A 12,497-nucleotide genomic window follows, 5' to 3' on the forward strand; every position below is an offset into this window, starting at 1 on the left:
ACTTTCAGGAAAATTACATATAGGCAATTTATTTGAGTCGTTGCTTTACTGTTAGCAGTAGCAGATTATATTGTACAGTTTATGTGAATAATTTACCTAAATTAAACTACTTGTATGTTTGTTAACAGAAAGAGCAGAGTGGGAAGGGGTTAGAATGAGATTACCAGACCCGATTAATAAAGCTGTGGGTTTGGCCCTCTGCTGGGTGGTGCTGGGAAATGCATGTTCTAAATAGCGCACGTATATAGAGCAATTCAAATGTATGCAGCATTTTGTGAGTCTGAATGCGTTGAAATATAACTCATCTTATCTGGGAACGTGTCAGTTACTAAAGCGTTAGATAGTTTGTCTAATTTGAGAACAAAAAGTTAATCTTTTTCTTTCTTCTCCTCAGTTTTCTAGACAAGATTGACATAGTCAAACAAAATGAGTATACGCCGTCTGACCAGGTAAGGAAAGTTTCATTAAGAAATTACACAGCTTACCTGCCCCCTCAGTCTTTGAGGATAACTATCTCATTAATTTCCTAATTGCCATTTGTGACACTAATGCAGTTATTACCATGTGTTGTACGTATTTAGTATTCCAGTAACAATTACTTTGTCATTTGGATTGAGATTATGTTTATGAAATTAAAGTCTGCCTGGATTCAAGATTTACAGCCTGCTTCTGTGACACTAAAACTCAAATACCTGTTTGAATGAGCATTTTACAATATTTTGCCCTCCTTGCTGAATAACAGTCATGCTCTTCCTTTGATGTAAAGTTGGTTGGTATCTTCTCAGCCTCACTGGCTCCCACTGTAAACTAGATTTTGTAAAAATAACCTTGTTAGACAATTTTAATTTTTAATCAGAATAGGAATCGTAGTTTTCATTTTGTTACAAATAATCTGAGGATCTTTTTAGGGCCGAATCCCTAATCCAGAAATCACTGTGTGTTCCTAACTTTCTGCCCATAAATAATACGATTCAGCATCTAGTATACTTCTATAGGATAAATAACCAAAAAACATACTAATGTCTGGAAACTTTTGCAGACAGTATTGATGAGAGAGCAGTTTGTATCCTGTAAAGCTGTTCACAAATAAATTCATCATTCATCCTTTTTAAAATCTGAAGATTTCTTGTCACTGAAATAATTCTATTGTCAAGAAACAAAATATTAAAAATAGGTTATTATATTTGAAATTTGGAGCAACTAATCTTCAGATATGAAACTTTAAAACAAGTATCAGTTTTATATTGGAGGCAAATGGTGTATTTACTTAGAATATACTACTGAGTGCATAAAATTTACTTATAGTAATTATTTAAGTAAGCATTTATTTAGTAACTTAAGTAAAATAATTACATACTTCTGTAAGTAACAGCAAGTACAAGTACTTACGGTGCTTTTTTGGGAGCACTGACACTCCCCACAAGTACACTGTAAAACAGGCCCATTTGCATTATCCTCTGTGATGTTACATGTTTCTCCTAAAAGAACTCCTGAGTGTAAAAATCAAATCACTTTTTTTTTTCTTCGAGATGGGTGAGAGGTGGTGTTGGTTTTGGTTTTATTTGGTTTGGGTGTTTTTAGCATCATACTTGTATTGATTTCTAGAGATGCAGATCTCCAGAGAGTACAGTTTTCCAAGTTTGTTTCTGTTTATTGGGGCATTCAAATTTTCAAACTGTTTCCAACAAAAGTTAGAACAATGTTTAAATATACACATATTTCAATATGAGTATTAAAATGGCCAGACAACAATAATTTACTATCAGAAAACTGATGTTAAAGTGTAGCCATTTTGTTTAATGATTTAACAGTGTTGTCTAACCTTTGGATTTCGTGTGGTTTTGACTTTGACTAACCAGTTTGGTACCAATGTAGTAAGAACAGAGCTTTTATTGTGCGTATAATTTTTTTTTTTTTTTTTTTACAATCTGTTCTGCTTACATGATCTTGTCTGCTGCAAATGTTACTATTTATCTGATATTTAGACATGTTGTGAAGAACATTAACACTTTAAATACTAAACGATAAAACCTCGAGTTGAGTTCGAGGTGGTATTTTGTAGTTAGTTATATTTGGACTGTGCACTCGGTCTGCAGCCTGTGCAAATTGAGTTGTTCTAGATCAGTTACCCACTAGGCACTGTGTATGGCAGTTACTGCTTTGCAATGCACAGTAAATAAAAGCCAACACAATTTGGGTTTAGTAGGATTTTGTAGCGCTTACAACAACTTCAATTGTTTGTAGCTCACAACTTCTGCTTACCATTTTTGTCTCTACAGGAAATTTCAAATTTTATCTTTGAAAAGCCCAATTCTTATAAGACTTAAGTGGTGGAGTTCCTAGTCCTTTGAAGGAAAAAATGGAAAATTCTGAGACCTAGATGCTTTTTGTAATAGCCAAGCACTGAACTATTGGGGGAGAGATCTATATCCTGGGATTGGGGATTATTTGGTGATAGTTTAAAGATCCTGTTGAGTGCCACAATCCCACTGAAATCTGTGAATGCATCATCTAATCTCTAGGGATGGGGCTGCGCTGTGCTGTCCTGAACGCTTCCCTGTACTTTAAGTGGCCTGTAAAAGTTTCCTGCTATTCCGAGCTTGGTGCTTACAACCTGCTTGTGAAAATTTATGTACTGAGCACACTCTTACGTTTGCACACGTGTTCAAGATCAAAACCTTAAATCCAGCCTCATAATGCTCGGTTCCCTGTTTTTGCAGTACAGCGCCCACTTGGCACTGGGTAAAAGGTTTTTATTTCTGTTGCTGGATGTATGAAGAATTGTGAAGTATCTGTGTTGAATCAATGACTTTTCCTTTATGCTCTAGGATCTTCTCAGATGCAGAGTTTTGACATCAGGAATTTTTGAAACCAAGTTTCAGGTGGATAAAGTAAATTTTCAGTAAGTATTTTTCTTTTTTAATAAAATGCAGACAAATACCATGAAAAATCAGAGGATAGTCTACCATATAGTCATTGAGAGAGTACTGTATTTCTCAAGCTGATGTTTAGTTGAAATAATTTAATGATTTTTTTTTTTATTTAGTAGCCTAGCTTTAAAAACAAATGCAATATCATGTGCAATTTTCTGCTTTTATTTTAAACTGCAAGGAACAAAATGTTTTAAATCTATTTTTACTAATGCCTTTTCTGAGTATTTGATTCGTTGCTAGTTTATATAGTGAAATATTTGACCAAAACCTTTGTACATACCTAAGTAACAGAAGATGTATGTTTTCTTTACTGTCCCAGGTTAGAAAGATTGCTTGACCTGAACAAAAACTACTGAGTTTTAGTCTGATCTTGTTCAGTTTAGATCTGCAATACTTGTTTCAGCAAATGACTTGTCGTAGGACCTTTTTTAATGTCTGGGTTGTAATGGTGAAAGTGAATCTGCAATGTACATACACCAGAATTTCTTACCTTCAAGTGTAGGTGTTAGTGAAAGTAAATGTAATTATATTTTGTGATGAAAGTTCTGCGTGCATATGTCGATGGACTGTTACCAGTTCTGGTTCTCATAATCCTCAATTCCTTTTAGCTTCTATGACATGGAAGTCCTAAAATTTCTTACATTTTCTGTTTGCATTTGAGGGGGAAAAAAACAAACGAACTTCAATACAAAATATGTTCTGACTTGATTTATGTTTTTTTTTGTAGTATGTTTGATGTTGGAGGGCAACGAGATGAACGCCGAAAATGGATCCAGTGTTTTAATGGTACGATGAGAATTTGGTTTTTTTTATAAAATAGTTCTCTGCAAAATTTTAATGCCCAGTCTTAATTTTCTCTCACTGTGTGAAAACCATCTTCTTTTCCATGCAGCTTGATAAGGAATTATCTGAAGTCATATGACATGTAAACTTCTATAACTGCATAGGATACCTTTAGGGAGGATGCAGGTGGAGACGAATTCAAGTCTGATATCTTAACATAGCTTGTCCGTTTTCTTTTGCTCCCCTCTCTTCATTTAATTAATTTTTTTTGGTGGTGGGTTTGTGCATTATTCGCCAGCTATGTGAGTGTTCCAAGCTATATTCTGTCTTCCACGTGAAGGCTTACATATGTTTGTGCCTATACAAAATATACAATTACAGGATAATTACTATATGCATAAAATCAGAATATCATGGTTTTGTGCATAATTGCAGCCTCATTGCTATGTCATGGGTGCCTCTTTCCATATCAGCATGGACCCATTAGTGCAGTATGAGATTGCAGGGAACATCTGTCTTGTTAGAAGTGCTGTCACATACGGTGTGTAATATAGTACAGCATTGTCTAGTGTAGCCTCAAAATGCCTTTGTCAAAAAGTTTATGATGGAGTTTATAAATCTGCACTTTTCTAGTGATCCATGCATATTAATGTAATTTTTTGAAAAACAGCCCTAAGGGGAAGGCCCTTACTGAAAACATATGAACAAATACCCTCATTTAAGTTGCCTGCATGTAAGCTAGATTCCTTAGAATGCTAACACAGCGCCAGCCTAGATGTGGGTAAGACCTGAAATGTCTGGGGGCATTTTGTAAGATCTGCAGTCTTAATGCTGATGTCTCCATCAGTTTAGTTCATGTGATGATGTTCTTGACTCCTATAACAATTTAAATTAGGTGGTCTTGTGTGTATCCTGAACTGTCGATGTACTTTCACTACAGCTGTTGTTTTATTCTGTATCTCTGTTTAGTTGTGAAACCTTTCTCCACACCGGTTTACTTAAAGCTGGAGTTGGTGAAAATATTTTTGTTTTCTTTCTTGTTTGGACAAAATATTTATGAAGTTATGCAAAAGCCTATCTTTTTCTAGAAAAGATATAATGAGATCCTACAGGATAGATAGAGTAGAATGCAAATTAGAATTCAATGTATTTTGCTACAGTCACTGTCACAGAGTATCACCTGAACGCTTTATATATGTTTGGAAATACCATGCAGTGTTTTCTTCTGTGATATTAATAACAGATTTGTTTGGGGTTTACCTCTGCTCCTTCCTCTTCCTCTCACCTCCTGATCTGACTCAACTCTTCTGCCGTTGATGTCTGCGGTGGATGAGCATGGTAGTCAGTGTAAGGGGTCTGGAGCAGCACAGCCACACAGAAACACAGACATCTGGATTCTGTGATCCTGGGAATATCTCCCAGGAAAGAGATAGGGGCCCTGAGCAGGATGGGACACTACAAGAGGACTAGAGCAATTAACCGTGAATTCACAGCAATCTACTGTTTTTATTACTATTCACGCAGATCAAAAGTGCTGTTTGTCCTGAGGTCTTCCCCCAAGGGCCTCTCAGTCCTTTCTTGATAGCTCAGAGCTGCTTTCTAAATTTCTTTATGCCTTTTAAATCTTTAAATTCTCCTCTTTCCTTTTTTTGGTTGTTCACTTCTGTTTCTTTCTTTTCTATGTTTTCTGTCATTCTGTCAGCTTCTGTTCTGTGGCCTGCCTTTCCTATCTTTCATGGTTTCTTCACTTTCTTTTTTTATTTCTGGTACTTAGAAGGCCGTCAGCAATAGCATTCCAGCCTTTCTGTTCATGAAGCTGAAAAGTATGGCGGCTTTTTATTGAACTTTGAGATTCCTGGATATTTCTACTGGAGTTTGGTAATAACTGATGGGTGTTTCTTGATTTAGATGTGACTGCTATCATATTTGTGGTGGCGAGCAGTAGCTACAACATGGTTATACGAGAGGACAATCAGACCAATCGGCTTCAAGAAGCACTAAACCTCTTCAAGAGTATCTGGAACAACAGGTCTGTGAATTGGAAGTTTCATTGTTCGTATCACATAAATTAGTAATCCTATCTTCTACTATAGTCAAGACTTCTGTACTAGGCCTGGCTGGGATAGAGTTAATTTTCTTCGTAGCAGCTCGTACGGTGCCATTTTAGACTTTGACTGAAACAATTCTGATAACACAGTGATGTTGTAGCTGTTGCTGTAGTGTTTGCAGAGCATCAAAGCCTTCTCTGTTTCTCACTCTGCCCTCCCAGTGAATAGAATGGGGTGCACAATAGGTTGGGAGGGGACACAAGCGGGCAGATGACCCAAACTAACCGGAGAGGTAGTCCATGCCAGAGAAAACTGAGGGATTTAGGAGGGTTAGCCATCCTGCTGTGTGTTGGTCTGCTCACAGGAGGTGGTGAGTGATTGTCTTTGCATCACTTGTTTTGTTTCGTTTTCTTCTCTCTTCCACTTATCCTTCACTTATCAAACAATTAATATTTATATATAATTTTTTTATCTTGACTCCCGAATTTTCTTGCTTTTATTCGCAAACTGAACTCGGGGTGTGTGTACCTGAACTTACACCACTGGATTAAGGTATTAAAGGAACCTTTCAAAATGATTACAGAGTATCATACGACTGTTTCTCCAGAACTGGATTATGTTTATTTTTTGCTGTGTGATCCTAGCTATGCCTTCTCAGAGTGTTTGGCTTCGATTTTCTGCAGGTGGCTACGGACCATTTCGGTAATTCTTTTCCTGAATAAACAAGATTTGCTAGCAGAGAAAGTTTTGGCAGGGAAATCTAAAATTGAAGACTACTTTCCAGAATTTGCTCGCTACACTACACCAGATGATGGTAAGATTTTAAGGTTTTATTAGCAATTTATCATTTCCTTGTTAAATCACATCTGTAATGTTTTTGGTAATTTCAGCTAAGACTTGAAGAATCTTAAGTAGATGTAATCTTCATTGTCTTTCAGCCAAACTGTAATGTTAAACTTCAGATATTAATAATGAGATAATAATTTCATCATGCCAAAATCCTGTTACTTTGCTGGTGTAGAACACAGTACAGCTTGTACCAATACTACTGCAGAGATGCAGCAGTAATCGTTCATGAGAGTCAAAGTCAGTTCTGTTGATAAATGTCTATAGTTTGCCTGTTCTGATCCTTTTGTCACATCTAGTTGCCAAAAGTTGATCCTTTTCTAAAATAGAAAGTCTATAATGAAGCGTCCTCCTCACAGAACTGTGCAAATATATACATTTATCAATGAATGGACTGGTAGTAAATATAATGAATATATCCAATTATCCTAGTAGTTCATCCGTAACCTCGCTAGACTATTCCCAAGTAATTGTAGCGTGACACTCAGTAGTCAGAACGATGTCCTCTGGACTGCCTCTAGTCATATCTGTGGTCATTTCTCCAATCTGCCAAATGTCTGACACTGGCCACTGTCATATTCCTTACTGTTTTAAATATGTTATGGTTTGTCTTATCTCGTACTCAGTTTTGCAAAGTATTTTTCTATGATATGTGAACAGAAAACAGAACAAGCCATGATTTTTAGATGCTATCGTCAAAAAAGGTCTGTTTTAATGAGATACTTATTTTATTATTAATCAGCAACACCAGAGCCTGGTGAGGATCCCAGAGTTACAAGGGCCAAGTATTTTATTAGAGACGAGTTTCTTGTAAGTATTTCTCCTTCAATATTTCTTATGTGATTCTTCTCAAATCAAAAAAAGGCTCTTACGCACCTTCTACTATGGCAAAATGCTATCACTTCTTATGTTGTTTATATTTAGCATCTACCCCACATAAAACAGTTATGTTTAAGAGCTGTAATGCTTTTTGTTAGCTGCTCTTCAGATATTTGTTTCATAGAATCACCAAATGGTTCAGATTGGAAGGGACCTGAAAGATCATCAAGTTCCAACCCCCCTGCCATGGGCAGGGACACCTTCCACTAGATCAAGTTGCTCAAAGCCTTGTCCAACCTGGCCTTGAACACTTCCAGGGATGGGGCAGGTTCTCTGGGCAGCCAGTTCCAGTGCCTCAGCACACTCAGAGTGAAGAATTTCTTCCCTATGTCTGCTAACACAATACGTAATGTAATTTATGAGAATTAGGAAACCTCAAATAGAATGCTGAGTGAAATCTTGCTGTTATTAATGGGGCCAGGTTTTTATTCCATGCATCATTTCTACGGATAAAGACTCATCAAAAGATGCATAATCTGTAAAATATTAATGTTCTTTTCCTATTATCTTTCCCATTACTGGTCAGCTGAAGCTATAATAGACCTAGGGGTTTTTAAATATTATTACAGTTACTCGTAGTGGCGAGCATGGCAGTCAAATTGTGGACTCATTTTAAAATGGAGCAAAACAAAATTTTGAGGGAGGCTTTCTGTGAGTGTAAAGCAGGGATAAAAGCCTTGTTCAAGGAGGCAAAATCCCACTCTCTTCATGGACAAATTGACTAGGAGTTGTGTGGCTAAACGCATCAAAGCTGCATATAAATAATAGCACTTTCTCAAGTTCTCATTCAACTCTGAAATTTCCCAGTATGCAGTGACCTTCTCACCGTATAATTTTGATAATTTTAAATTTCATGTTTTAGGTGAGAGAGCGAAAAATTGTGGGCATTTTGCCACTTAGTTACGCCCTTTGAAAATACAACTCACACATAGGTATCTTAACCTTCATTCATCTGAGTTTTGAGAACATGGTTTTTTTTTTCCCCAGTCGGTTTTATTTTAACCCAGTGTATCTCTCTTACTTTTAACAGAGAATCAGCACAGCAAGTGGAGATGGAAGGCACTATTGCTATCCTCACTTCACATGTGCAGTGGATACAGAGAACATCCGGAGGGTTTTCAATGACTGTCGGGACATTATTCAGCGCATGCACCTTCGCCAATACGAGTTGTTGTGATGGAGAGCACTTTTTTCTGTGTTTCGGACTCCTTATTCCTTATTAAAACAAGAAAAAAAAAACACCCTTGCCCACATAGGGTGGAAGAGAACTGTTTGAATCTCCCATTGATTTGCACCCCTCAACTTTTTCTCCTTGCTGGACAATAGCAGCACTTCTAAGCTTGCTTCTTTACCCCTCGGACAGTTTGAGATGGCCCCTAACACTTAAAAGGCCGTTTCCTTGAGGATTCCCTAACACTGTTATTAACAAAAAAAAAGACAAACAAACAAACAAAAAAAAAAGGAAATAAAAACTAATTAATTAAAAGCCCTGAATGTGGAGCACCTGAAAGAATTTGGGATAAAACATAAAACAAAAATTGGGGAGAGAAAACTTTAGGTAATTTAGCACTGTTGTGGGCGTACTCATATAACCCGTGATCTCCACTCTGTATCATTCACTGCATCAGACTAAAGAAGGTGCCAAGTCACAGACCAAGTTTGAAGACAGACACTTGAGTTTGGTTCTCTGACTGTAATGTGGCTTTGAACGGAAATACTGACAATTCTACAACAGACCTAGACAGTGCAAAAACCAACTGCTACCTTTCAGAAGGGTATTTTTAAAACCAGTCTTGGTGGTCTAAAGACAACCATGGACATTTATGAATTGAACTGCGTATGGCCTGTGATTGCAGAAAGAGTTAACCACACACTGTTTTCAGTTTGTCCACTGATGATCCCGTCTGCTATAAAAATCATTATCTGGACTATAGTCCTCACAGTCTTTCCCTTCTTTTTCTTCTTCCCTCCCCTCATTTTTTATTTTACTGCTGGATTATTATTCTTGTACAGACTGTAAAATGTATTATTTTGTACAACTTTATTGAAAAAAAATAACTTGTAGAAGATCTTTGTGCCTTGATTATGGCTGTACCTGTACAATGAGCTAAGATGTAAGTATGTTTGATTGCGCTGTACAGCTTTGTCAACCCTATCTGCAGCATTAGCTCAAGGTAGGGAAAATTTATCTGTAGTTTAGTTTTTCTGGTTTATAAAAGAAGGAAAAATACTGTTTAGTAAAAAAAAAAAAAAAAAGAAAAAAAGGAAAAAAAAAAGAAAAAAGTACAAATTGTGCAAACTTAACCACTTCAAAAGTGAGGTCTTCAACAAGTGACCAGATGTTGCAGCATCATGCTTTTTAATTTTTAGCTTTAATTCATTTAAATCTCTATCCAAATGCAAAACATGGCTTGTTTCTACATAAACCAAATTTTGCTACAAATTATAAATGTTAGTCTTTGGTCATTCATAGTCCGTTTTGCTAAAGACAAAACCAGAACAATAACAGACACATAGGGCATCATGCAGGTCTGGTGACCATCTCTAGACTGGGCCAAATACCCCACCACCCTCCACTTACGCCGCGTGGGCATACTACTACCGGAATGACAAGGTGTGCACTGCCCTTGGATTTGGCCACTGAATTCCAGTTTCAAATGACATTTTTATTTCTCTTTTAATAAAGAGATACTTTAGAACCTTTTTGTTTTATATTAACTATATAAGTAGCTTAAAGTGAAGATGTGTGGATTTTTCTTAAACTTGAATAATTTATGCAAATTATATGCTTAGAACAACATGTGGTACAGTAAAAAGAAAAAGAGCAAAAATCACTGTAGCAATAAGAGAGCATGTAATTTTAGTAACTACTACACTGCTTTATATTTTATACCTAGGTGTTTTATGTCTCTGTGAGTGTGTTACTTTTTCATGTGTCTAAACCTACGTGTACAATTTGTACAGAGTCAGAAATTACAGCTGTAATAACACATCTAGAACAGTGTTAGCCTATATTACTCAAACGCCCCTGTTCCCCCTTCATTTACACCCCTAAACTGATCTGGATCTTACTTCAGTGACTTTAAAAGCAAAACAAAAGAAACAAAACACCAAAATACTTGCCTCTTTGTCTTTCACACTAGCTTCCCTCCACCCAAGAGACTGTGTTAGCTTTCTTTTTTGGGAAGAGATCCAGTTTAAATTAAAGTTAGGGTGTGGTCAGTGATGTCTGTGCAGCTAGATTTGCTTCAGGTATCAGATGCCTTTTTAATACTAAGAACTGCAACTGTTCAGAATTGTGAATTTTCATTGCTTTTGTGGCTAAACTTTTAAATGAAAATTAATCGCCTGGTCCATTTTCATGTGAAGAGCAGGGACTTGATGGAGTTACTGCCCCATCTCTCTTAATTAAAAATTACTAGTGATCTTTCAGAAGATGCTAAATGGCCTAAAAAATTTTAGCTGCGGTTGCTACTCGTCTTTGAAAAATGATGTTTCCTGTTCACAGGTTCAGAAAGCTGCCCCCTGAACTTTGTAGAACCGTAGGGAGAACGTGATGGAAAATAGCCCCTTACGATTTAGGAATGTATCCAGTGCCTGTAGGTTAAGGGCTGGTGTTTCCACTAGGTAAAAATGAGACACACGTAGTGGAAAGGAAATTCATTGTGAGCCTTAATTTTAGTTACAGGAGCCAAAATATTTAATTTAGTGCCAACCCTTATTTTTTGAAGCCTAGGAGGAGTTGGTGTAAACACCAAATTTGTAAAGGGGGAAAACCTGTACTAGTGTAAGGAATGTAATCTCTCATCTGAGAGAAACAAAGCACCTCCATTAAAAAAAAATAATGTAAGCTTCTTCCTCGGATAATGAGAAGGATGCATAATAACAATGAACTATATAAGACAGGAACAGATTAAGAAACCTAAAGTTTTATACCAAGAGAAATGTTTTAGGGGATGCTTTTTTTTTTTTCTTAAGTGAGGAAAAAGGCGATTGCTTTGAATATGGTTGAGTTGCACAAGTACGGAGTGTGTGTGTGTGTGTCTTAATGTCTCAGTATTGCCTTTGTTAGTCTCTCTATTAGTCCATGCAGTTTGGTGGCCTGATAAATGCAAGTCTTATTTTTAACAGCTTTCTTTTTTTAAAAAATACAAAAACATAAAGCTTTAATGCTTGCTATTTAATAAGTAACTGTGTTTTCTTCTGTCTCTAATTTAGTGGCCATAATTTGCAGTTAATTGAACCATTCCAACCTAATGCTTACCCATATTTCCTCGTTTTGTTTTATTTATTTATTTGAACTTCTTGTTTTCATGATGAGGACTTTCACTTCTGTCTCTTTCATCTGTTTGGAAACTTCTGACCTTACAGCCAAAAACTTAACTCATTCTACTCAGTATTCATCGTGATGCTGAAGTGTAAGATACTTGCAAATGTAAACACTACCACTTTTATTAATAAAAGCAAATACAGTGTTTTAGGGCACATTTGCATCACTATAGTTGAGGTTGTGTCAGTATTTCCATTATAAACCCATAGAGGGTCTATATCTTGGCACTAAATTGCCCTAAGCTAAATCTTTGCCATACAAGGCTTCTGCTTAAGCATGATTTGGTGGGTTGGTTTTTAAACAGTTTCCAACACAAACTCTTGTTTCTGTTTTAAGTTATACAACTGTTTTGTTGGATGGGGGTTGCTTTAAAAAAAAAAAACACAACAAAAACAACAAACAAACCTGGTTCAAGATTGGTTTTGGCACTTCTGTAACTCAGAAATGGTTTGATTTTAAAACATAACCTTTGGCAAGCCAGTAACCTACAATATGGTCTGATCACTTTGGGTATTTTGTAAAAATAATAATAAATCGTAGAGATGTTGTGGTTTCAAAATCAGCTACTGTGCATTTGCAGTAACTTATTTCAACCCAAGAGCTTTTAGTGATTTGTACATCAGTACACAGATTCAGCAGCCAGTGTGATGCAGCAAAATAGTGAGAACTCCTGAAGGG

General features: G+C 36.4%; 1 protein-coding gene across 5 annotated transcripts in view; it reads left to right on the plus strand.

Moving 5' to 3' along the window:
* Nucleotides 1–12,132, plus strand: part of GNAS (GNAS complex locus) — a 158,741-nt gene extending 146,609 nt beyond the window's left edge. For all 5 annotated transcript variants that reach the window (XM_086622691.1, XM_086622692.1, XM_086622694.1 and 2 more), the window contains 7 exons: nucleotides 395–449; nucleotides 2,829–2,902; nucleotides 3,661–3,719; nucleotides 5,625–5,745; nucleotides 6,448–6,578; nucleotides 7,353–7,420; nucleotides 8,520–12,132. In XM_086622691.1, the coding sequence (XP_086478817.1) occupies nucleotides 395–449; nucleotides 2,829–2,902; nucleotides 3,661–3,719; nucleotides 5,625–5,745; nucleotides 6,448–6,578; nucleotides 7,353–7,420; nucleotides 8,520–8,666 (655 nt within the window). In that variant the 3' untranslated portion in view covers nucleotides 8,667–12,132. The remainder of the gene's footprint in view (nucleotides 1–394; nucleotides 450–2,828; nucleotides 2,903–3,660; nucleotides 3,720–5,624; nucleotides 5,746–6,447; nucleotides 6,579–7,352; nucleotides 7,421–8,519) is intronic.
* Nucleotides 12,133–12,497: the final 365 nt, after the last annotated feature.

This window comes from Tauraco erythrolophus, chromosome 18 (genome assembly GCF_009769465.1).
Source record: "Tauraco erythrolophus isolate bTauEry1 chromosome 18, bTauEry1.pri, whole genome shotgun sequence".
Classification (NCBI taxonomy): Eukaryota; Metazoa; Chordata; class Aves; order Musophagiformes; family Musophagidae; genus Tauraco; species Tauraco erythrolophus.